Source organism: Caenorhabditis remanei, chromosome IV, assembly GCF_010183535.1.
Source record: "Caenorhabditis remanei strain PX506 chromosome IV, whole genome shotgun sequence".
In the NCBI taxonomy this organism is placed as follows: domain Eukaryota; kingdom Metazoa; phylum Nematoda; class Chromadorea; order Rhabditida; family Rhabditidae; genus Caenorhabditis; species Caenorhabditis remanei.
In genome coordinates, this window is record NC_071331.1 from 25,525,634 (window position 1) to 25,551,306 (window position 25,673).

Below are 25,673 nucleotides of genomic sequence, written 5' to 3' on the forward strand. Positions count from 1 at the left end.
TTGTTCTCTCGACCTCTATCAATTGCTTCTCTGTAAATCAATTCTGAAAAAAATTTCGCAACAATTCGACGGCACAAATACACTTTCACACACATTTTATGATCAGCAGCACAATGAGCATAAGAGGGAAAGACACAAACCATGAAAGTTACAGATTAGAATGGAGAGAGATAGGAGAATTAGAGACAACGCGTTACGTCACCTTCAGGAAAAATGAATGGGTCAGAAGGCACAAATTCTGGGGGAACTGGGGCGTCGGAGGCGCGTGTCTGGAAACACTTAGGATATTATGGATTAAGGTAGAAAATGGAGTAAATGAGTTAGAAAAGTTACTAAAAATCGGTTAAAATCGTTATCTCGCTAAATTAAAGACTCCATCTCACTTTCAGAATAGCGCTGAATGATTTCAATTTTATAGTATCCTGATAGAACAAGTCTAGAACTACACTTTTGCTGTTGACTATTTTTTGATATCTCTCTATAACCCTTGAGAGATAAAGAGTCGCAGAGAAACTAGAGTGTCTCGTTGTCTGCGCATCCTCTCTCTATTGCAAGGAGTGCATCTGAGCAGAGAGCGGATGGTTTTCAAAATTTCAACAAAAAGTATTAATTATCAAGTGATTTCTTAGATTTTTCAAAGTTTTTAATAGCTATTCAGGCTGGAGAGATATAAGGGTTAGAAGTTATACACCTATCTTCTAAACTATAAAAACTGCAAATACAAAAATAGAACCTTATTTTGCTTCTTTACAAAAAATAGAAAACTAAAATAATTGGATTTACGTAGAACCTTAAGACACCCTTATCATTTTTTCAAAAATTAAAAAAATTCGAAAACCGTTAATTCATTTTCAGAAGTGTTGATCAGTTGGTACGATTTGAAGATCAAGAAAATTGTTTATTTTCGTTTCAGACAGTATTTTATATATTACTTTCTGAAAAAGCAAACTTTTTTCCCCAAAGTTTTTTTCATCTCTCAAATTCTATTTTTACCCCCCTCCCCGTTTTTCCCATGATTTATGTTGCTATTTCGGGCTATTTAAATCGCTTATCACTGCCTCCTTATCTCATCTATTTTCAGATACCGGATACCGTAAATCATTAATTTTCCAACAAAAAAAGCGGACCTACAACCAAAGATTCAATAAAGAAGCAGTTGACATGTTCCCTCACTCACAAAACATCAGTTTTACTAAATTTGTGCTGAAAATATGATCCGTCGCCTTCCCCTTATGGAGGACACAAGTCACATTGGAGGTTTTCCCATCCATGAATTTTTGTGTCTTTGTTGATAAGAAGACATCACCTTCTCACTTAAATGTTGATAAAACATGAGCCCTGAGTACACCGCTTTCATTCTCTTTCTTGGGTTTTCGCATTTTTTTATTTCGAAGTTTTGCGAAAATTGATTAACTTTAAAAGGGTGTCTTAAGGTTCTAATTATTTTAATTTTCTATTTTTTGTATACAAGCACATTATGCATAGAAGTTTTGTATGGAATAAGGCTCTCTTTTTGTATTTTGGTTTTTTAACATTTTGAAGATAGGTATATAACTTCTAAACCTCATATCTCTCTATCCTAAATAGCTACTAAAAAAGTGTCAACTAGAAAAATGTAAAAAATTACTTGATAATTATTTTATTTTATCATAAAAACAATCCGCTCTCTGCTGAGATACACACCTTGCAATAAAAAAATATAACGAGGCACTCTGCTTCTCTTTGCGAGGCTTATATCTCAAAAGTGGGAGGAGTTATCAAAAAGTAGTCAACTGCAAAAATGTAGTTCTAGACTTGTTCTATCTAGATATTATAAATTTGAAATATTCCGTTGTGTTCTGAAAGTGAGATGGGCTCTTAAAGTTATAACAATTTTAACCGATTCTAAGTTTTTACCACTCTTAAAGTTAGCGATTTTAACCGATTTTAACCGATTTTCAGTAACTTTACTAAATTTAACCAATTTATTAAATCCTCCAATTGCAGATATGCTGCGAAACGGCAGTCTCCGACAGAGTCTGCGGACTCTCGACTCACTCAGTTTAGCACCGGAAGACGTGCTAAAGACGGCGATTAAGACGGTGGAGGACTATGAAGGGTTAGTAGGCTCTGTGTGTCTATTCAGGTGGCACTTATCACTAGAGCAGGATTGCCGTCTTTCTCTGTGTGTCTGTCTATTCAGATGTCCTTTATTTTTCAGGGATAATATCGATGAGAATGGAGAAATCAAAATAACTCGAGATGCTAAGGATGAGGTGGTGAAGAAGGTCTCGATTCCTCAATTGGTAAGGTTTCCTTCAAAATTTGATATACAGAAATACAAAAACATTTTCACGGTTTTTTTTTCGACAAAAACCATCTTTTTCCGGCGCCAAGTTGGTATGCACTCTCTAATCAGCTGATTTAAAAAGAATCTATGTAGGTCACAGAATTTTTGTAGTGTTGCATACAAATGCACTTTCTGTCAGAAAGTTTCTGATCTACTGGTCATAATGATCGAAAAGAGCCCTAAAATGTGTCTGATAAGAAGAAGAAAAAAGAAAAAGAAGAAAAACTTTTTGCAGTATCGCTACACAACAATGTTGGAAAAGATTATGCTGTTCGTGGGAACAGTAGTGGCGCTTATCACTGGAGCAGGATTGCCGTTGATGTCGATTCTGCAGGGACAGGTGTCACAGGCATTCATTAACGAACAGATTGTGATTAACACGGGGAACACGACAAGTAAGAATTGGGAATTGAAACTCTACACATTTTATTAGTTGAAACATTTTTGATCGGGCTGAGGGCAGCTGAGATATAGTTCTTAAAACCTGCATCACACAAGAACGGGCGTTGCTATCAAAAAAATTTTAACTATAAAGTTATAAAGCTTAAAATTCTACACATTTTAGTAGTAGATAACTCTTTGATAGCACTTACGGATATGGAGAAATGACCGTTAAAAGTTTGGAATGTGAGAGCGCGCCGCGCAGACAGAGCTGCAGACAGCTAGACACTCTTGCCGCCTGCGCCTTTTCCTTTCTTCTTATCTCCACAACGGACGGTTTTTTTCAGTCCCTCCCAATGGCCGAAACTACACGAAAACCGACTTCGAGCACGATGTGATGAATATTGTTTGGAGTTACGCTGCAATGACAGTAGGAATGTGGGCAGCCGGTCAGATTACTGTAACTTGTTATCTCTACGTGGCAGAACAGATGAATAATCGATTGAGACGAGAGTTTGTGAAAGCCATTTTGCGGCAGGATATCTCATGGTTCGATACGAATCACTCGGGAACTTTAGCGACTAAACTTTTTGAGTGAGTAGAGGATTGTAAATCTTTTTGGCGCTAGAAGTTTTGAAAACTAAAAACTGATTCAGAATCCTTATAACACCAGTTATCTTCCTGCATAATATACTTTTAGTAACTTGGAACGTGTAAAAGAAGGAACCGGAGACAAAATCGGCATGTCATTCCAGTACTTCAGTCAATTCATCACCGGATTCATCGTCGCCTTCACTCACAGCTGGAAACTCACTCTGGTCATGTTAGCAGTCACTCCGTTACAAGCTCTCTGCGGTTTCCTCATCGCCAAGTCAATGTCGACATTCGCAATTCGAGAGACTGTAAGATATGCGAAAGCTGGAAAAGTGGTGGAGGAAACCATATCGAGCATCCGTACAGTGGTGTCATTGAACGGTCTGAGACACGAGTTGGAAAGATATGCGACTGCTGTCGAGGCTGCAAAAAAGTCTGGAGTTATGAAGGGTCTCTTCTTGGGTATTTCATTTGGAGCTATGCAAGCTACTAACTTCTTCTCATTCGCTTTGGCATTTTATATCGGTGTCGGATGGGTTCATGACGGATCGTTGGCTTTTGGAGATATGCTTACGGTAAGTCTGCAGGGGAGAGATAGATTAGCCTAGAAATTTCATATCTCAGACCTTCTCCTCTGTCATGATGGGATCGATGGCTCTAGGACTTGCCGGCCCACAGCTTGCAGTTCTCGGAACAGCACAAGGAGCCGCTTCAAGTATTTATGAAGTCTTGGATAGAGTGAGTACAAGCTTTTTTCATACATACTTGCTAGAAACGCAATCTTGAAACGCAATCTGATGAAAATTATACCAAAATGTAGATCTTAGCTAGTTCTACATTTTGGTATATTTTTCAGCTCATAATATTAAGTTTGAAGCGAGTTACGTAGCTTTTCGGCCAGGAAACTATTCTTTCAACATAAAAACATTCAGAAACCAGTGATTGACTCATCTAGCCCCGCTGGTCGTAAAGATATGAAAATCAAGGGAGACATCACCGTGGAGAACGTCCACTTCACTTATCCATCCCGTCCGGATGTCCCGATTCTACGTGGAATGAACCTTCGTGTCAACGCTGGACAAACCGTCGCTCTGGTCGGATCGTCTGGTTGTGGAAAGTCGACGATTATCAGTTTGTTACTTCGATATTATGACGTTTTGAAAGGAAAGATATCGATTGATGGAGTCGACGTTCGGGATATCAATTTGGAGTTTTTGAGAAAGAATGTGGCTGTTGTTAGTCAGGAACCGGCATTATTCAATTGTACCATTGAGGAGAATATTAGAGTGAGTATATCTTTAGAGGTTTCATCGTTTCTATCTCAGGAGGGCTAAAAGCTTTTAAAAAGTTGTTAACTACAAAAACGTAGAGCTTGAAATTCTACACGTTTTGCAATAAAATAACTCTAAGATTGATGCAGTGAAAAAGAGATATAGCTGTTAAAAGGTATTTTCTATCTAACCATATAACATTCCAGCTTGGTCGAGAAGACATCACCCGTGAGGAGATGATAGCTGCTTGTAAGATGGCCAACGCTGAGAAGTTCATCAAAACCCTCCCAGCCCAGTACGGTACTCTCGTCGGAGATCGTGGAACCCAACTATCTGGAGGTCAGAAGCAACGTATCGCCATCGCGCGTGCTCTCGTAAGAAATCCAAAAATTCTTCTTCTCGATGAAGCCACGTCAGCTCTGGACGCCGAATCCGAAGGAATTGTGCAGCAGGCTCTCGACAAGGCAGCCAAGGGACGTACCACTATCATCATTGCTCATCGTTTGTCAACTATTCGCAATGCTGACCTCATTATTTCTTGTAAAAATGGACAAGTTGTGGAAGTTGGAGATCACAGAACACTGATGGCTCAACAAGGACTGTATTATGACTTGGTAACAGCTCAAACGTTCACAGACGCCGTTGATGCTTCTGCAGGAGGTTGGTTTCAAAAAACTAAAAGGGGAAAAAATCAAAAACGTAAGCCCAATGCGGGGCTCGAACCCGCGACAACCAGATTAAGAGTCTGGTGCTCTACCGACTGAGCTAACCGGGCGGCAAGAGATATTAGAGTTGAGAGGGTAGAAGAGGGAGGGAAGCAGGGGAGAAGTAGGCTAGGGGAAGGAGGTGGCAGTCAACATTTTGTTTGAAACTCGAAAGTTTACTTTGCTGCCGTAACTTTCCATGTTGAGGAATTATTTTGAAACTTGGTGATTTTGTAGTAGGTAAACGTGGCTATCTTTTACAAGTTGATGTTTAAAAAATGAAGAAGTTTGAAGGAAGTTACAAAGCGTTTAGTGATGAAGCTTATAAACATCTATAGACTTAGGTCTAACTTTTTCGAGGAAAGTCGGATAAAATTGAAAATTTGCCTAATTATAGAACAAAATACGGTCTATTCAACCCAATATATTTTGTTTGAAACGATTCGTTAGGTAAAGAGTTGTATGAGTGTAGTATGAGTACTCCAAGTCTCGTGTGACTTCTTCAGTTTTAATCGAATTTGTTTTAAATTCACTCACCAAGAGACCAATACTTGCTCTATCCAACCAACCTATCAACTTTCAGGAAAATTCTCCCGCGAGAACAGCATCGCACGTCAAACCTCGGAAATCCACGAAGCACTCTCCCGCCAAGCATCTGAAATGGACGATATGATGACTCGTGTGAGAAGTTCCACAATGGGATCAATCACAAATGGACCAGTGATCGAGGAGAAAGAGGAGCGATTGGGAAAAGACGCGTTGACTCGGCTGAAGCAGGAGTTGGAGGAGAATAATGCACAGAGGACGAATCTATTTGAGATTCTATACTATGCAAAGCCACATGCTCTCTCACTTTTCATTGGAATGACTGCAGCGACAATCGGAGGATTCATCTACCCAACTTACTCCGTATTCTTCACTTCCTTTATCAATGTTTTCTCCGGAAACCCGAACGATATTCTCAGTCAAGGACACTTCTGGGCTCTTATGTTCTTGGTACTGGCCGCTGCTCAGGGTATCTGCTCGTTCTTGATGACATTCTTCATGGGTATCGCTTCTGAATCATTGACGATGGATTTGAGAAATAAGCTGTTCCGAAATGTGTTGTCACAGCATATCGGGTTCTTCGACTCGCCACAGAATGCGTCTGGAAAGATTTGTACTAGATTGGCAACGGATGTTCCGAATTTGAGAACGGTCAGTATATAAAGAGAGGTTGGGAAAATAGTAAGGAAAAATTGAATAAAAAACCTCTAGAGACACATTTGACATTGTATTGATTGACTGTCTGTGTGCGCGCTCTCTTTCTCCTCGCCTTGGCTAAAGACCTTTATCTCATTAACAATGAATCCTATCAAAAAGGTGTTAACGGGTAAAATAATTAACATAAATTGCTTTATAATTTGGTAGTTGACAACTTTTTGATATCCCTGAAAGGTAAAGAGATATGAGCTTCAGAAATTTGATGAGCCTGTGTCCCTTGACTTCAAAGGGTTATATCTCCTTAAGGTGCAGAGGTACTGGAAAGTGATCAACTAACAAAATGAACAGAATTTCATTCTCTATAATTTGTTAGTTGAGAACATTTTGATAGCGTCAGGCGTTGGGGAGATATAAGTTCAACCATCAGTTTCCAGGCCATTGACTTCCGTTTCTCCACCGTCATCACCACCATCGTCTCCATGATCGCCGGAATCGGACTCGCCTTCTACTACGGTTGGCAAATGGCTCTCCTCATCATAGCCATCCTTCCAATCGTCGGCTTCGGCCAATATCTTCGTGGACGTCGCTTCACCGGAAACAACGTGAAAAGTGCCTCAGAATTCGCGGATTCCGGAAAGATCGCTATCGAGGCGATTGAGAATGTGCGGACAGTGCAGGCGTTGGCTAAGGAGGATACGTTCTACACGAACTTCTGCTCGAAATTGGATGTTCCACATAAGGAAGCGATTAAGGAGGCTTTCATTCAGGGACTCTCTTATGGGTAAGTTCTCAACAGAACGGAAATACTATAGCTATGTATAAGTTTGAGACTGTAATCCTAAGCCTAAGATCACGTTGTTCGGCTTAGACTAACTAGATCTAATGGATTTAGGCTTACGGTAAAGATTTTTAGGCTAGTGGATTTTAATCTTAGGCTTAAACTATCATAATACCTCCAATTTCTAGATGCGCGTGCTCCGTACTCTACCTTCTCAACACGTGTGCATACCGTATGGGTCTCGCACTCATCATCCACCAACCCAACCCAATCATGACCCCAATGCGTGTCCTTCGTGTCATGTATGCCATCACAATTTCCACGTCGACACTCGGATTCGCCACCTCTTACTTCCCAGAGTACGCGAAGGCCACATTTGCTGGTGGCATCATTTTCGGAATGTTGAAGCAGAGATCGAAAATCGATAGTTTGTCGACGGTGGGAGAGAAGAAGAAGTTGTCGGGAAAAGTGATCTTCAAGAATGTTCGATTCGCGTATCCAGAACGGCCAACAATTGAGATCCTCAAAGGACTTAGTTTCTCGGTGGAACCTGGACAAACTCTCGCACTAGTTGGACCATCAGGATGTGGTAAATCTACAGTAGTCGCTCTACTCGAGAGATTCTATGACACTTTGTCGGGAGAGGTGTTCATCGATGGTGCTGAGATAAAGACGTTGAATCCTGAAGCGACGAGATCACAAATTGCAATCGTCTCGCAGGAACCGACACTGTTTGACTGCTCGATTGCTGAGAATATTGTTTATGGATTGGATCGTAAGTTTATTTCTTTGGGTTATTTAACCACCCGTGTCTCTTTAGCCACAAAAGCTATCAAAAAGTTGTCAACTTACAAATTATAGAGAATGAAATTCTGTACATTTTGTTAGTTGATCACTTTCCTGTGCTTCTGCACACTAAGAAGATATAATCCTTTGAATTCAAAGAAGACTGACTTCTGAGGCTAGCCGACTTTTTAACTGCATGTATCTCATTAACAATAAATGCTATCAAAACACTACAAATTGCAAAATGTTCCCCTTAAAATTCTACACATTTTGTTAGTTGACACCTAATTGATAGCTCTAACCGCTAAAGAGCTACAAGCCATAGAAGACTGAGAGAGAGAGAGAGAGCGCGCACTTGCTTCTCTGCGTCTCCCCTTCCTCGCTATCTTAATAGTGGGCGGAGCTATCAAAAAGGTGTTAACTAACAAAATGTGTACAATTTCAAGGGCAACATTTTATCAGTTGACACTTTTTAGGTAGCTCCGCCCACTTTTGAGCTACAGGTACAGATTGAGAGAGAGCGCGCAGACAACGAGGCGCTCTTGCTTCTCTGCGTCTTTCTCCTCTCCTTTCATATCTCAAAAGTGGGAGGAGCTATAAAAAGGTGTTAACTAACAAAATGTGTAGAATTTCAAGAGGAATATTTTGTTAGTTGACACCTTATTGATAGCTCCGCCCACTTTTGAACCACACTCATTTTTCTGAGAAAAGTACCATAGAGCGTGTTTTCCTCTAAATGGATTCTAAAGTCTCTGTTTCTAGCCGCCACCGTAACCATGAGCCGAGTCGAGGAGGCGGCTAAACTTGCCAACATTCACAACTTCATCTCCGAACTGCCAGAAGGCTACGAGACACGTGTCGGTGACCGTGGAACCCAACTGTCCGGTGGTCAGAAGCAACGTATCGCCATCGCTCGTGCTCTCGTCAGGAATCCGAAGATTCTGTTGCTCGATGAAGCGACGTCAGCACTGGATACAGAATCCGAGAAGATTGTGCAAGACGCGTTGGATAGGGCGAGAGAGGGGAGGACGTGTATAGTGATCGCCCATCGGCTGAATACAATCATGAATGCCGATTGCATTGCGGTCGTTAGCAATGGAACTATAATTGAGAAAGGTAATTCAATCAAGCTAATTGATTAGTCTAATTACCCCTAATTACAGGAACTCATACGGAGCTGATGTCTCAAAAGGGCGCCTATTTCAAGTTGACACAAAAGCAGATGAGCGAAAAGAAATAAATTGTTGTAGAAAATTAGAACAACGCGATCTTTCCCTAAATGCATATTATCTCCTAACCTATTTTTCTTAAAATGAGAATAAATTTATCTTCTATTTGACAGAATCGCTATTTCTCATTGATAGAATAAGAAAGAAAGAAAGAAAGAAATAATGGGAGAATATACAAGTAATGGAACCACGGGGCACTACAATTGTGTTCTTAAATAAGACTGACTGGACGTGAGTATAATTGGGTCAATGTTGTGGGAGAGACACACCGGATGGTAGGGGCGGGAAAAGAGAGGCGGGGCAAAATATTGATTGAAATAATAATAATAATAAATAATAGAAAACAAAAAAACTAAACAATTATCAATGTCCACCACTGTTGACAGCGTCCGTGTAACTCAGACGATCCTCGCAAATTGTAGTCGTCGTCGTTGACGTCTTCGGATTCTGATGATGTAGACGGTGCTTCGGTGACATGACGACGTTCATCGTGGTGGCGGAGGAGACCTTTCGATCGGGAAGGCTTTGACGGAGAACGTTGATGTACGTCGTGTAGCGGCGTTTCTGGAATATTAGAATAATAAATTTTTCTAGAAATTCGATTAAAAATCTCTCACCTCAAATCCTAACAACACTAATCTATCCAGAATCTGTCGCTGCGGTCTCTCTGGATACACCGATTGCATCACGATCTCGATCATTTCACTCAACTCGGCGACCCGCGCTTCGTGAGTCTTCAACTGCTTATCGATCGGTGCCAAACACGGAAGACGTGGCAGTCGTGGCATCGGCGCGGTCTCCGGTTTCGACGTCACCGGAAGCGGGAGTGTTGGCGAGGAGAAGGCGGCGGCGACAAAGTTGATCTTCCCACACCATTCGTTCATATCCGTCTCGTTGCTCGTCTGGAACAGAATCTCTCCGCCGTGAGCGATCCGCACTCGGAAGACGTACGACTTCTTCGTGTAGTCTGTCGCTGGTTCGGCGAGCGCGTGATGGAGGGACACCGCGTTTTCCAGGGACGCGTATCGACTCGTCGCTCTCGGATGCTCATCGGTGTCAAAGTAGAGAACGAGTCCACGCAGTCGAGCGTACACCATTTTCCAGCTGCGGCGACCGAATGGAGCTGAAATTGAGAGATTTTTGAACGATTTTTCCCTATTTTCACTCACTTTTCACACCATCCGCCTCTCTGACATATTTCCGCATGACAAACGAGCTGTGATACTCGACGACTGAATCTGGATCCACCTCATAAACTCTCTGCTGTTTGACACTCGACGCAGCGGAACTTCTCGCTGACGAGTGTTGAAGTGATATCGCATTATCCTTGATACTCTGATACAACGTCTTCAGCATTTCCCGTTTGAATGAGCACCCGGTGTGTCCGATATTCGTGATGAAGTCCCTCGCAGTCATCTTCTTTCCCGTATTCGGTCCGTGCAAATCGGAATTCAAAAGTAAGAGAGCACATGTGAGAGTGTGCACTTCATCCAACCCATCGAAAATCGATGGATTACACTCCAAATATCTCGCTGAGAAGACGCGAAGAAGACGTTCGCGTGCAGAAGACTCTCCACGAAGCTCCACTCGACTCAAAAATTCCCTGAGCGCCGCATCGATCCGTGTGGTTGAGAACTGGAATAGTTCCAGATACTTGACGAGTACCAGGAACGCGAAATCATTCTGCTCGTTGAGTCGATCCGCCACATCACTCGCCGTGCACGTCTTCAGTTCGTAGAGCTTCCGTGCCACCTGCGACGCCTCTCTATCTCCTCCAACTGAGCTCATCGAGGTGCTCGGCGCCTGGTCTTGAATGCTTCTAGAGGGGCTACGGACCTCTGCAGCGTGTAGTGATGGGCTCGCCGAGCTCGTTTTTGAGAAGATTTGCTTCCGAAGTGAAGAGTGGTGCTTCGGTGTCGTCTCGATTGCACTATAATAGGCATGATTGGCGTCTTCTGCGTCGAACGAGGAAGGAGCATCGATTGTCACTACCGATCGCTTCGATGGTGTGTCCTTATCGCTGCTTCTCGACGGCTTCGAGCTATCCGCCTCATCTTCAACGACGTCGTCGTAGTCTGGAGCGTCTGGAGCATCTGAAATCATGAAAATGCTTAAAATCATCGAAACAAGCACTCCAACTACCTTCATTAGCCCCCTTCAAGTGTGGAGATTCAGCGGAGAGCTGTGGCGACGAGTTGTACGAGTAACTGGTATTGTTGTTGCTCGACGGCATTGTGAACATCCCACTTCGAAGACTCTTGTTGACGATCTCCTCGTTGGGAGATTTTATGACCTCTTCGGTGACGACTGGAAATGAAAAATTGGGTATATGGGGGTTTTACGATGGATTTTGGATTAAAAAGGGTCAACATTTTGGATTTTTAGGTGAAAATAACTGAAAACAGCGCCCAGAATACGCAAATTTTGGATCAAAAATGGTCAAAATTTTGGATTTTTTGCTTCAGAAACCCCAAAATCATCGAAATTCCACTACATACATCATATATAAGAGTGCAGTCAAGTGAAAATATAGCGGCAGTGGCGGAGAGGGGGGACAGGTGGCTAACACAAACATGTACATTCAATCGAAATTCTGTCACCTATTATAACGTTTTTGCGTTTTTGCGTCGTCGGAGAAATAGAAAAAGAAAGAAATGTTTGCCTTTTGAGAAGCGAAATTGCCATTTTCTGGGCTCTAGGATGGTGGCCGGTGGAAATCACATTTTCAGACGATTTTCAGCCAAAACTCTCGATTATCAGTCGAATATTAAGTTTTTCAACCCAATTTTCGAAGATTTTTAACAGAAAAACTAGTTTTTGGCTTGAAAATCACATTTTCAGCCCGTAACCCTAATTTAAAGATGTGGAGCCTGATCCATTGAAAAATTCGAGTATTTCGGGCAAAACTGGTAAAAAGACGTACTTTTTTGCTGAAAATAGCGCTTTAGACCCTTTTTCTAGCTAAAAAATCTATCGAAATTGCTAATTTTCAAGTTATTTTAACTCCAAAACAAACAAATTGACTCATCAGAACGGTTGTTTTGATGACTCATATCGATTTGATAGTGAAAACCTCAAAAAACAAGTTTCCGACTGCAGGAAAACGTAAAACCCATTGAATTTCTCAAATTTTCATCGGGAAAATCGGTGGGAAGTTTCATTCGGCACCCAATTAAATCCAGATGTCTCCGTCTCACTTTTTCTTCAAATATAAAATTTTTCCAATATGAAAAACCCACCAACAAACTGCTCATTTCTCACTTCCATCGACTCGTTCTCCTTCTCATCTGTAGTGATTTCCGTCATCGTCACCATCACCATCTCTCCAGAATCGCCACTCTCCTCCTCCTCCTCCACATCGGTGCTCTCCATCCGTTCGATCGGCGCCGTTTTGTGCATTCTGATGGCACTCGGCGAGTCTTCTGACGTCTTCCTCGAAAGTTTTCGCTCAATTTGACTCGTTGATACCGGGAGCCGCGATATCTTCGATCCGGCGCTACTCCCGCTTCGTTGCATCGACGGGAAAGCGACACCAGCCGATGTGGACGCACGTGACAGTTGGTTTGGCGGGGTGTTGGAAACGACTGCTGTCCCCGGGGGTAGTTGATCGCCAAGGAGCTGGAAAATGAGGAATTGATATTGAGAGAGAGCGATATAGGAGTGTAGGGTTACGCCCGTAAATCGACAAAACTAACCTTTGCGTATGTGCTTGACACATTCCTATTTCGCGAGATGAGCACGTCGCCCGACATGACGAATGCCTCGGCCTTTCGGAAATTCTAAATTTCAGAAATTAATCAAAGTTTCGTATTTCGAGGGATTTACCCTAGCTGGAGGTCCTCCGTCGACGCTGGCCAGAGCGTCTTCCGCTCCTGACGACGCCACTTTCGCCATGTTTATTCGCCCTGTAAACATATTTTTATATATTTTTAGGGGATAGAAAGGAGCGAGAAAGGAGGGAGAAATGATACGAGGAAATGGGGTGACGAAGAGCAGAACGAGCAAAAGTTTATAATAAACAAATCGAACACAACGGTTTAGATACGTAACGCAGGAGACAGAAATCTACGCTTCTGGAAATGCTCTCTGCAACACGAAAAGATTGAGAAACACGATTCCAAGAGGTTATTTCTGTGAATTTGAGATTTCTAAAGACTCTAATGTCGTGAACATTGGTAGAATGACAGTTTCGGCCACTGACTAGGGAAGGATCCCGAGTCAAGATGAAGTTACGAGTCGAGACCTACATGGTTGGAAAGCTTGAGCTTTGAAACTTCCAAAACCGTTTTTAAATTTTGAAAAACGCCTACAGGAATCGAGAAAAATGAGCTCAAAATTCATGCTCTGACCTCGTTCTTAACCATAAAAATCGTAGTGAGATGAAGGATATCCACCTTTCGGCTACAAGCCATTTTCAGGTTTTCTGGTTTCAAATATAGAAAACGCGTAATGTGAGAAATCGATGGAGTCTTGAAATCTCAAAAAGTGATAGTCTTGAGGTGGTGGTCTACCTGATTATATTTTCCGGCCAGTTATTCCTACAAACCGATAGAAAGCTGATTAAATTCTAGTTTTCTTGAAGTTTTCTAGCATAAAAACTCCAATTTTCCCCATAAAAGCTTTGAAAAAGCTAGCTATCAGTAGTAAAAAGTACAAAGAGGTATCATGTCAAAAATCCACACCACCGACGTCACACCTCATTCCCCTCTCTGGGAAGGTGGGAGGGCCCTGTTTGCCCATCAGATTGTTGTCTTCTTGTATAATAAAATTCGAGAGAGGTGAAGAGAGAGAGAGAGTGAGACAACTGGTCGACGGACGCGCATCTGGGTGAAGGTGCGTTGAGCAAATGGGAAAAAGCTGACAGTTGCGGGTGGGCGAAGGGACACTATTAACAAATAGAACGTCTAGAGACTGTGAAATGGAAGGAACGGTGATTAGGCTTAAGGCTACCGATCGTATCACTCATGAGCCATGAATCATGAAAATTAATAAGCTCTTTGGAGAACCTGACATCAAATATTGCATTGTCAGATGAATTTTAAAGAGAAAATTGACTTCGGAACTCAGAAATCGTGTAAACCTTCAGACGGTACTTCAGAATTAACAGAAACATCTAGGATTCGGCAAGAATAGCCTAGGTTTAAGGAAAACATGCTTGTATCTACCAGAGTGTTTCCAGAATCAGTGGAATTTGTCAAGAGTGGCCTGAATTCATAGAGATCAGAGCCCAAAACTGACAGAAACCATCACAATTTTCAGAGCTCACCCAACGCTCCGACCATAAACTTAAAAGCAGTGATATTCTATCAAAATTGATCAAAACTAGCTTTATCTTATCTCCCGAACCACCAACAAGTCACCACCATCGGAGGTCCAACCGACAAAAAGTACAACGATGTGAGAGAGCGAGTATTACAGCAGAAATCGCGGACATCCCCCAAAGATAATTGGGGCTCGTTCAACAACAGAAGATGAATGAGTTTTAGGTCCTCTTTGTTTTGTTGAAGCGGACGGAAGAAGAAACAAAAGCGAGTATTTAACAAGTTGGGAGCTCCACGGCTCCTAACTTGTGAAAAACTCGAATTTTCTATTGAAAAGCGTGAGAAATTGGATTCGACCGCGAGGTACTGATGAGAAAATCTTCCGTTTGACCCTAATAGGCTAATCCTATCCACTAATTCCAAAACTAAAACGTAGAAAGTTTCGAATCCAACAGCAGGTGTGTCCACAGGAAACGAACGGTTTGTCGTTTTATGTTAGAGCATTCGCTTGCTGAAATGCAAACATAGGTAGGCACATATAAATTTTTCAGCCTTTCCGAATGAATACCATAAAACCGCCTCTTCGAATTTCATAGTTTTCTTTTCCACGAGAACACACACACAAAACGGGCAACAAAAATGGTGCGTAATGAGTGTCTTCTCGTAGGGGGTAATGATTCAACGGTCCGATAGCGGGTAGGGGACAAGAAAGCAAGCCATACATGGAGAGAGAGAGAGAGTGTCAAGGCCAAGACTGGTCATCAAGTGAAAGAGAGATAGAGGGAGAGAGATTCTATAGAGAGAAGAGGGGGAAGCCTTGGCGTCGTGCCTTCTGAACACGAAGAGAGAGGGAGAGGGCTCTCACTCTGTCAAAATGAAAAAAATAAACGGATAGAAGAAGGAGTGGAGTGCTCTCTTATCGATTTTTCTACTACTTGAAGTTAAAAAAAGGAATTTTAGAGGTGAAGAACTAGAGAAATGTAGAGTTTTCTGAAAATGCGGTTTTCAAATACTGTAATCATAATTTTTTAACTGAAAAAACTTCCGATTTATATGTAAAAACTCTAATTTAGCTTGCAACTTTCCACGGAATTAGAGTTTTTGCATCCAAAATACAACAAACTAAAGATCTCGAAGAATTTTACAAAACGGACAAGGTTCCACTTGAAAAATCTCAGTTTTGGCGATTCTGACTTTAGGGACATCGAAATTCTCAATTCGCTATGCTTAGAATTGGAAAGACTCGATTATGTGAAAGCTTCCAAGCTAAATCAGAATTTTGACGAAAGAGCTCAAAAAAAACAATATAATGCAGACAGAAACTATGGCTAGAAGACGAAATTTATGCCTTCAATTTTCTAGAAATGAGTTCTTACCGTCATATTCAGCTTGAAACTACTGAAATCGAGCTTTTTTTAGTGAAATCATAAATGAAACTGACGGAAGTGCTGTCGTCATGAGAATACCATTTCCACGAGAAGACTGCTGACCAAGATAATCAAAGTTGAGAGCTTCAAGGAATAATAAGATGACTTGAACTTCACTCAATTCCCAGAAAAGTTGAAGTATCAATAGCGGGAAGGATGAAAAACGAAACTAGTTCAATAATCCAAGCAGAAAATATGAGAAATTCTCACTCCCCTCTTCGAAAAACCTCAAAAACCATCAATTTCCGGGTGTATCAAATTACGTCGACCTCTGGAATGCCACGCTGGCAATACCTCGTTAAAACAGTTAACCGGTGAGGGACAACAACGTGCTAAAACAGTAGAGGGTGGAAACAAAGGGGAGAGAGAGGGACTGTATAGATAGGAAGAGACTCAGATGGTGAGAGAAAAGTGCATGCGCATCATTCTCCATCCGACCAACCCGCTATTCCTTCTATCTATTCTCTCTGTGTTTCTTGCACCAATCTACAGCACGAGAGTGATGATGACTCTGCTCTTTTTTCCGCCGTTTACACAGTTTCCCGGTTGAAGAAAGAGTAGAACGAGGTGGAAGAGGAGGAGGACACCACCAGCTGTTGCTACACTTTTGACGAGGAAGAACTATGTGTCGTTTTGCAGAAAGGTGAAAGAGTTTGAGAACATCTGGAGTTTCAAAATCTAATTTTCGATGAAAAACAAGATTTCTGTGCAGTTTTTCAGCAGTTACTCAGAATCAGTTTCTGGACATTTCTCAGCCAAAACTTGAGAAATACTTGTTTGAAAAAGGCCGATAATCTCCGTTTTTAATAAATTCTCTCGCATTGCCAGTTTTTGTCTTTTTTTCTGAGAAAAACTGAGAAAATAGGTTCAAGACACATCAACGGCTGCTTGATAGACAGATTTTTTTTAGCGAAATCTGGTTAAAACGCGCCGACTGAGCACCAGAATTTCACAAACCTCATTTTCTGCCGCTGGCGTGACGTTGACGCGTTTTCTCATTCAAATCTCCGATTGAAACGCGGCGACGGAGCACCAGTTACTAGAAAACCCTCAATTTCTTACCCTTTTCAACTGAAAATCGGGGGTTCTATTTCAGGATATTACGGTAGAAAACGGATGTGAAGACGCCTAATTTGCCTCGCTGGCGTACCTTTAGCGCGGTTCGATTCTAGACGAAAATGAGTGAATTTTGGGTAGTTTCTGGGGGGAAAGGAGCGATTTTACTCCTGCTTTCGACTAAAATAACACAATTGCAGCACGATTTAGGCGGAAATAAGAAAAAGTCGGAATTTATTAAAGTCTTAGTTCAAAAATCAATGAGAACACCCAGCGATCACATTTTACGAGAAAAAAGTGGCAAAAGTGGACGAAACGAGCGGCTAGCCGATATAATCATCATGTCTTCTCTTATTAGTAGTCGTTATATGAAAAATGGTTTGCCTTGAGAAGAGAATCGAAAAGTGACATCAGCGAAGGCGCCGCCGATGATTTTAATGAAAAAAAAAGTAAAATGAAAGCGAACGATGATGATGGAGAAGAAAATTGGCAGTTTTAATATCGGTTTCTCTTGCAAAAAAGCGCTTGTTTTAGGAGAAAAAATGACAAAAAACGAGAAAATTTTTGGGCGTAAGGTTGGGCACATTGTACGCAACGGGTTACGGTAGACAAAAAAACGCGTCAACGGTGCGCCAGAAACAAATTTTTCGTCTCAAATATGTTGAAAAAGAGCAATAAAAATTCTGTGAAAGCCTCCAGAATGAAGAAAAATCGAAAAGAAAAAGAAAAAGAAGAGAAACTTTGCTGAGGTGTAGTAGTCTCGTACTTTGAGCCGAAAAACGAGAAGATTTTTTGATGGGAAGAGTGACAAGAGCTCCGAGAGCGAGAAAACGTGTTTTCGATAAAAATGTTTAGAAAAATAGGATTTCAGGCGATAAAACACGTGTTCCACATGGATCCACACAAAAGTAACGCCGCTGGCGTTCCTTCAGCGCGTCTCTCCAACAAAGATCTTTTGCAAACAAAATTGTTGTGATGATACTCTTGCTCTTTTCTCTGTTGCTGTTGTTGGATTCAGATGAAATGTGTGCCGCGCATCTTCCCTAGTACACTTCACAACAAGTAATGAGAGAAATAGTGTGTGAGACGGTGAGAGACGCAGACACTGTCGACGTTCCAATGATGAATTAGACTGCGAAATGAGACGAGTGGAGGGAAAGAAAGATCCGACTCGATTTTGGATCTCTAGGGAGATCGCCACGTCGAAATTCCCTGGAAAAGCTGAAACTTTCGCGCCGGCGCATTTTTCACCGTTTTTGACCTATTATCGCTGATTTTCATTAATTTTTTGTAATTTTTGGTGACAAAACAGGGATAATAGGTCAAAATCGGTGAAAATAAGTTTCGGCGCGAAAAATTACTCTGCCTTCAGAAAATCAAGCTTTTTTAAAATAAAACAATGATTTATGAATGACTAGAACACAAGAAGAACACCTATTAGTTGCGTCGCTGCTGGGAAAGAAAAAACTGAGCAAATGAGAAACGACACGTGGAGAATGGAGGGATTATGCGAATAGAAAAGAACAATACTGGAATACATAGAAATCGAGTTATAATAATCAAAATACAGCAAACATCATAGACAAGAAGAGGAATAGCATGGGGTCTGGGGACAGGGGGGACACCGGTATAATGAGAAAATTGAGCGGGAAATGTGAAAAAAAAAACAAAAAAAAAATGAAGAAAATTAATTAGCGACCTCCTTTTTTGAATCATCGGCAAAGCTGAAAATTGTTCTATGTCATCATTAGAGACTCCAAATCTTCTTCTCCTTCTCCTTACCTGACTTTAGGCTTGGGTGGAACGGGCGGCGCGACACGTGCTCCAGCTCCGAAACCATTCAAATTGTCATAAGCGAGATTTCGCTCGTCGATGACCAGTGGGAATTGGCGAGTTTTCGGCGGACGGCATGGAGGTGGCTTTTGATGATCCGTTCCGCCGTTCGGCGTTGGTGCCGGCGCTTTTCGGAACGTATTCGTCATTGGAGTGGTGAATGCGGGCACGTGGCGATCCTGAAATGAAGAAATTTGGGGAAAATCGCGTTGCGATGGAAAAAAATGCGTTAAGAAAACGGAAATCGCAACATGATTTTCAAAATTTCCAAAACGCGCCGAAGGCACGCCAGTTCTAGGTGGTAGCAGTGTTCTAGAAATCTGGTTACGTGGCTTTTTATATATTTTTCGAGCTTCTTTACACAGAAAAACGTGTCAATATGAAAACCTTGAATTTTCTAGAAGCTGGGGCGCTTCTGACGCGTTTACGCAAGCTATGAATGAGAAAACGCGTCAGTCACGCCAGAAGCAGAAAATGAGATCTTTGAGATTCTGGGGCTATTCTACCGATCTTTGTGTTTTTTTCCGATAGAAAACGTCGTTTTTCAAAAAAATTGTGCATTTTAAGAATCTGGTGCGCCTTTGACACGTTTCAGCATGATTTGAATGAAAAACGCCTCAATGACACGCCAGAAGCAGAAAATGAGATCTTTGAGATTCTAAGACGCTATTCTACCGAGTTCTGTTTGTCTGGCGCACCTTTGACGCATTTTCCTCTCATTCCCTACCTGTATCGGACTCATCCCTCTAGCGGGTCCATCGATCAACTTCGTCTCAATAATATGAACTCGTTTCGGCGAGTTCTCCTCCACAGTCACTTGTTCCATTTCGTCCTCTTGCACTTTAGGCCTCATTGATATCGGCTCACTGCTCTTGGCGACAGTGGGAGGAGTCACTGGACGAGGGGGCGGAGCCGGTGACATACTGTATCTGGGGGACATCGGCGACATGGGCGGTGGTGAGACGGAGGCTTGTTTGAGGTTCGTCCCGCACTCAACGAGAAGTTTATAGGCTTCCTGAGCTGCTGACGACCATCCTTCTTGTTGGGTTTGACGGGAAGAGTAGAGAGGTTCTGGCACCGCGGAATCAGATTCTGGTGAGAAGTCTCCGGCACCGAATTTCCGCTCCTTCTGCCTCTCCTCTCTCAACAGATCCTCAGTTTTCCTATGCTCTCTTATCGATTTTTCTCCCATTTTTCGCACTTCCACCTCTGTCATGAATCGCAGTCGATCCCTATCTGAACTCAAATTCGCCGACGGTAGGGGATTCAGAGTCCGTTGATGAGAATCCAAAAGTGGGCGGTCTTCTGAATAGTCGCAGATGGTTCCGATGGAATAGTTGGTGAGATCTCGGTTGAGATGCTCGATCTCCTCGCAGAGTGCCACGTCGGAACGGCTCGCCGGTGTTGGGATCTCTTTTCCTCTAGCGTAAACTGCGGCTACCGGTCCCCTCGGCGCAGGTATCGGCTCTTTTCTGCTCGATAGAGTGGTCACTGTAGTGGAGGCGGAGCCAGGTGATCTCGGAGATCTCACCCAGCGATCGTCGTGCTCGTCATCCATATATGAAATGTTATTATGACTATTAGGAATCGATAGTGAGATTCCTGTCAATGGATCTTTCAACGAGTTCGCAGCAGAACTCGCAGCGGATGCCGTCAACGGCGGTGCGGTCGGCGTCACGGATCCACGTGGATTCGTTCTATCCAGCGAAGCAGAAGCGGAGGAGACACTTCTTGGTGGTGGGCGTGGCTGTGAGTAGGCGGGCGGTTGGGAGGGAGCACGAGCGATGGGCGGAGCGACAGTCTCACGCAGATTGATGGCGTCTCTGCTGAGTGGTCCGACGTCTCGAAGGGACATTGTCTCTTTGAGAGAGACACCGTGACGGGCGACAGTGTCACGGAGTTGGACGGATGAGGTGGTTGAGGAGGAGGTCTGGAAATGGAAAATTAAAATTAAAACGGAAATATCAGCTTCAAAAACTGAAATTTTCAGCAGATTTTGAATCTAGGGTCAAACCCTTGAGGGGCGGAGCTTAAGCCAAAAATTTTCTAGAATTAAAATGAACTTGTATCTCGGTTCATTTCGATGCTAGAAAAAATTTAAAAACAGATTCAGAATCCTCATGATGTCAGCTATCAGATTCTTGTGACCACTAACATGTGATGGCGCCGGTGACGCTTGTGACGTCGTCGTGGATCCTCTAGAAGTCGACGGCGACGAAGACGTCGGGCAAATCGCCTTCTTATCCAATTGCAACAATCCAAAAGCGGTTCCATCGATTCCCACGTGGCAAGTGTGCCGGACATCACCAACTGGCTCACTGATCAGAAGCTTCTTTCGCTCTCTTTCCTCTCCTTTATCCACTTTTTTACTCCCTTTTTTCCCTTTTTCTCCTGATTTTTGATGATCTCCGAATCCGTTCTCAATGGTTCCATTCGAACAAGGCGGTTCTGATCCGAGGTGGGCGACTGTATCCGTCGGACGGAACAGACCGAGTTTTCCGTTGCGCAGAGAGCCGAACCAGTAGTAACCGTCGGGGTATTGGGCGGGGCTGGAAAAATGGTTTTAGAATGGCTGAATACGGGCATTCCGAAACTGAGACACTTCGAAGTTCAAACTGAGTTTTATGAGCTGAAAAATATAGCAGAATGCAGATCTCAGCGAGATCTATGTCTGTGGCCGGATGCTTATTTGTTAATTTGCCCCGGCACGGCTTTTTAGCCATTTTTGCGTTTTTAACACTTTTTTCCGGCCCACGACACATTAACGAATAGGGATCCGGTTACAGACATAGATCTCGTCGAGATCTATATTTCGGTATATTTTTGAGCTTGTAAAACTCAATTAGAAGCAAATATTGATAAAAATTCATGTTTTTCTGAATTTTACACAATTTTCTGAGTTCTTGTAGGAGAATATGAACTTTCAGGCGGAAACCTTGATTTTCAGCATAAAAACTATCTAAAAAAAACTTTCAGCTAAAGTCTGCAAAATATGGGATTTGGTTCTGAAAATCGTCAATCTTAAGCAAAAAATAAACAATTTTTTGAGCTTTTTTCGCAGAAATCACAAGTTTTCAGTCAAGAACGACCAATTTTAGACTTTTAGAGAAAAATCGTCAATTTTAAGCAAAAACTCTAAAAATCGTTCGAAAACAAGCAAAACACCACTTTCAGATTTCCTGGTTTCGAAATATCTCAGTTTTGGATTTTTCTGCTATCAAAGACGCTTCGAAACCGAGTTTCAAACCGTCCTACTTAAAAATCTATACTCACGATCTGCTAATCACCACAATCAAGTCATCCTTCTTAAAATGCAAATGATCCGGTGCAGAATCCCTACAATCCACTACAGCCCTCACAGATTGTGCTCTTCGTTCAGGGAATTGCGAGACGATATCCGAGAAGTTAGGACGCTGAATCACTTGATGCGTCCATGTCTCTCGAAGCATATCATAAATATCTTCTGGACACGCCTCCGGTCTCGGCAGCAACTCTTTCTTTCGGTCTACCAACTCAAGAATCTGTGCACCGGAGCGCCCTTTCCACGGCATTTCTCCATAGCTGAACATCTCCCAGATAGTCACTCCGTACGCCCATACATCAGATTTCGAAGTGAATTTCAGAAAATTGATGCATTCCGGAGCGCACCAAGCGATGGGGAGTTTCAGGTTCGGTGTGAACTCACTCCGATAGTAGTCTTCGCCAACACCCAGACTTCTGGACAGTCCGAAATCTGAGATTTTCACAAGTTTCGGACTGAAGACAAGGACGTTTCTAGCGGCAAGATCTCTATGAATTAGTCGTTGCGCTTCTAGATATGCCATTCCCATCGCTATCTGCTCAGCGTAATCACACAGCACGTGTACTGGAAAACTGTCTCGTAGAGCTGGTTTATGCAGGCATTCCAGCAAAGAGCCACATGTCGCCAGCTCTGACACCATCATAATTTTCTTGGTGTCCAGTACGACTCCATAGAGTCTTACTACGTGTTCGTGACGCATTCGTGTCATAATCGCCGCCTCCTGGAGGAAAGATGATGACGTGGCGAGCAGTTTGTCGGATCCAACGCATTTCACAGCGACTTGAGTGACGTCATTCGAGTTTTTCCATGCCGCTTGCCACACCGAACCGAATTCACCTTGACCAAGTTCTTTGCACAAGGTTATTCTGGAAATTACAAAATTTAGAAAGAAGCGGGGAAGTCGCGCCAGCTCACTAACTTCTCAATGGGAATCACATGATGATCATCGTCGTCGCGATTTCCTCCAGCGGCACTCGAGCTCTTTCGATCCAAACTTTCGCTTCGTTTGAACGCTTTCTTCACTTTCCCAAATATTCCTGACGGAAACATTCGTGTGTACTCTTTTCGAAGTCGTTTCTGCTCCGGGCGGCTCATTCCTGAAAATTGGGGATGAATTATGGGAAATCTGGGAGAGAGGGAGCGATGGGGATCGCGGAGAAGGCGCGCCAGGCTTCAAAAACTATGAGAATTCAGACGAGTTCTTATAATTTTGACACGCGTGAAAGGTGCGCCAGACACAAGAGAATCTAGCATAGAAAACGCGTCAAAGGCGCGCCAGTTTTCAAAAATATTTTTTAACATGATCATAGGCTGCCACTAATTTCACAGAAAATGTTCGAATTCCTTTAAAAATCGCGTCAAAGGTACGCCAGATTTTTACTTTCTGTATTTTCTGTAAAATCTGGCGTACCTTTGACGCGATTTTTTAATAACTCGAGCATTTCTTGTGAAATTAGTTGTCATGTTTCTACATTTGTGAAAACTGGCGCGCCTTTCGCGCGTTCTCTACGTTTTCCACATCTAAAAACGCGCTAAAGGCACGTCAGACTTTCAGAAAACTGTGTGATGTGGCAAATGAGCAGCACGGAAACTGAACTAAAATAAAATAAAATAACAATGTATTGGTATGACTGCTGAGTAAATATTTGAGTTTGTGACTTATTTTCTATTCTCTGTTTTTTTTCGTTCCCGTGTTTTTTGTTATTTTCGTACCAATTGATAACAAATCGACCTCCTCGACATACTGTAGATCCGCTGCATTACGTAGTTTCAGCTTTCGACGGAGATCTGGTTCGTAGCTGCAAAATGCATATTCACTTTGATAGTTTGGTGTCTTGTTTTGCAAAAAAGGGGAAGCTTCCGCTTGAAACTCATAAAAATCAAAAAATAAGCGTTTTGCACACGACCCCGCGCGCTAAGCTATAAAATTTATAGCTTTTTCCATTTCCAAGGTATAAAAGCTCGCCACAAAGCCATCTAAACCATCAGATTCATCCCTGAACATTTCTACTCTTCTACTCTCATCATGAACGTCTACTCTGTCGCTGTCTTCGCCATCTTGGCTGTCTCTTCCGTCTCCGGAATCTTCAACATTGGTGGTGGTGGTGGAAAGAAGTGCGGTGGAAACACTGGATATGGAAGTGGAGGCAATGGATACGGAAGTGGAATCATCATTGGATCACCAAAGGGAGGAAAGTAAACTCATTGTTAATTCCTTTCGATTGTGTGAGCAATAAAGTTTTATGAGCATTCAAAAAAAGAGGTTTTCTAATGAATTTTCAGGTTGAAATACGGATTTCGAGCAGTTAATCTCAAAAATTGGCATTATAGAATCTTAAAACTAATATCAGTGACCTTAGCAATTCTAATAGCGACAGGCCTAAAAGCTATACGGATTTTCCTTTTTAATAGAAAACTGCTAAACTCAACAATTAAGATATAATTAGTTTCTGCTTTTCATGGTTTCTAACATCACTAGCTGCAATTAACCACGCTGAACATGAAAAACAGGAAAATTTTCTGATTTTCACTAAAAAGTGAGCTGTTGGACGCAAAAATAAAGGTCAGCATTATGTGGAAATCGGACTTTTTTAATTTTGCACAGGTCCATTGTGCTGATTGCAGCGGAACGCTCAGAAGCTCAAATTTTCGAAATTAATGTTGAATTTTTATCGAAAACGCGTATTTTAAGCTTCTAAACTTGAAAAATTACACTAATTTCAATTTTTCGAAAAATGCTCCGAACGCTTCTTCGGGTATTTTTGAGTTTCAAACGGAATTTTCTTCAATTTTTCCAATATTTCTTTCCGATTTTTCAATAAATTTCTAGCAAAATCCTTACCCCGTTAAATCGGCGGCCTGCAACAATTTGTTGAGAGTGGCGTCGGCGTTCGTCGCCCCCGCTGCCTCCTCTCGCATCTGGAATTTTCAGATTTTTGAGATTTTTAGCGAGAGCTTAACACGATTGCGTAGGCGAAATAAAAAATAATTCAAAAAAAAGATTGTGAAACCGTTATATGAATAACCGGGGCGCAGTGTTAAGGCGAAACGAATTCAGAGCGAGACGAGAGAGTGCGCGAAGAGAAGAGACGCAGAGACGCAGCGTGAAAGAAGTTTTGTGTTCAGTGAAGGGGAAATTCATTGCATTTTCAAATGTTTTTTATTTTATTTTTTGGAAAAAGGGAAAAATAGAGCTCCGTCCCCAAAAGGGAAAAAGCATCAATCAAATTGGAAAAGGGCATCTAGAGAGAGAGAGAAAGGAGAGACGCAGAGGGTTAAAGACATGAGTATAGTAGTTTTCACATTAGGACTAATGTGAAAGTTTAGTAGTACGGGGAGAAAGAGAAAGAACAAAGAAAGTTGAATTTGATATGTGATTCTTCTTATAACGGAAATGAGAAAAGAAGGAAATTTATTAGCGCTGTGAGAGTTTAGCAATCTATCGAATTTTATGAAAGTAGACGAAACTTTAGGCAAGATTTCGGTAGAGCGAGTATTTCATTAAAGTTAAAAAAGATAA

At 42.1% G+C, this 25,673-nt stretch overlaps 4 protein-coding genes across 4 annotated transcripts; 2 read left to right on the top strand and 2 right to left on the bottom strand.

The window, feature by feature from the left end:
• Positions 1-1,988: 1,988 nt before the first annotated feature.
• GCK72_016313 (uncharacterized protein) lies at positions 1,989-9,286 on the top strand (the record flags this gene model as incomplete). The annotated part of the gene is made up of 13 exons (XM_053731442.1): positions 1,989-2,098; positions 2,201-2,285; positions 2,565-2,724; positions 3,058-3,304; positions 3,411-3,879; positions 3,929-4,042; positions 4,237-4,590; positions 4,782-5,235; positions 5,863-6,476; positions 6,917-7,263; positions 7,449-8,035; positions 8,809-9,162; positions 9,210-9,286. 13 exons carry the CDS (start codon positions 1,989-1,991, stop codon positions 9,284-9,286), a joined length of 3,972 nt encoding a protein of 1,323 aa, XP_053586214.1.
• Positions 9,287-9,638: 352 nt separating this feature from the next.
• Positions 9,639-13,169, bottom strand: GCK72_016314 (uncharacterized protein; the record flags this gene model as incomplete). Its single annotated transcript, XM_003098849.2, has 7 exons — positions 9,639-9,839; positions 9,893-10,398; positions 10,445-11,368; positions 11,418-11,582; positions 12,515-12,893; positions 12,971-13,054; positions 13,101-13,169. The coding sequence occupies 7 exons, from the start codon at positions 13,167-13,169 to the stop codon at positions 9,639-9,641; spliced, it is 2,328 nt and encodes a 775-aa protein (XP_003098897.2).
• Positions 13,170-18,706: 5,537 nt separating this feature from the next.
• Positions 18,707-25,072, bottom strand: GCK72_016315 (uncharacterized protein; the record flags this gene model as incomplete). The annotated part of the gene is made up of 8 exons (XM_003096159.2): positions 18,707-18,743; positions 18,802-19,031; positions 19,580-20,782; positions 21,008-21,401; positions 22,126-23,019; positions 23,073-23,250; positions 23,867-23,952; positions 24,996-25,072. 8 exons carry the CDS (start codon positions 25,070-25,072, stop codon positions 18,707-18,709), a joined length of 3,099 nt encoding a protein of 1,032 aa, XP_003096207.2.
• Positions 20,067-24,353, top strand: GCK72_016316 (uncharacterized protein; the record flags this gene model as incomplete). Its single annotated transcript, XM_053731443.1, has 3 exons — positions 20,067-20,109; positions 20,437-20,605; positions 24,143-24,353. The coding sequence occupies 3 exons, from the start codon at positions 20,067-20,069 to the stop codon at positions 24,351-24,353; spliced, it is 423 nt and encodes a 140-aa protein (XP_053586215.1).
• Positions 25,073-25,673: the final 601 nt, after the last annotated feature.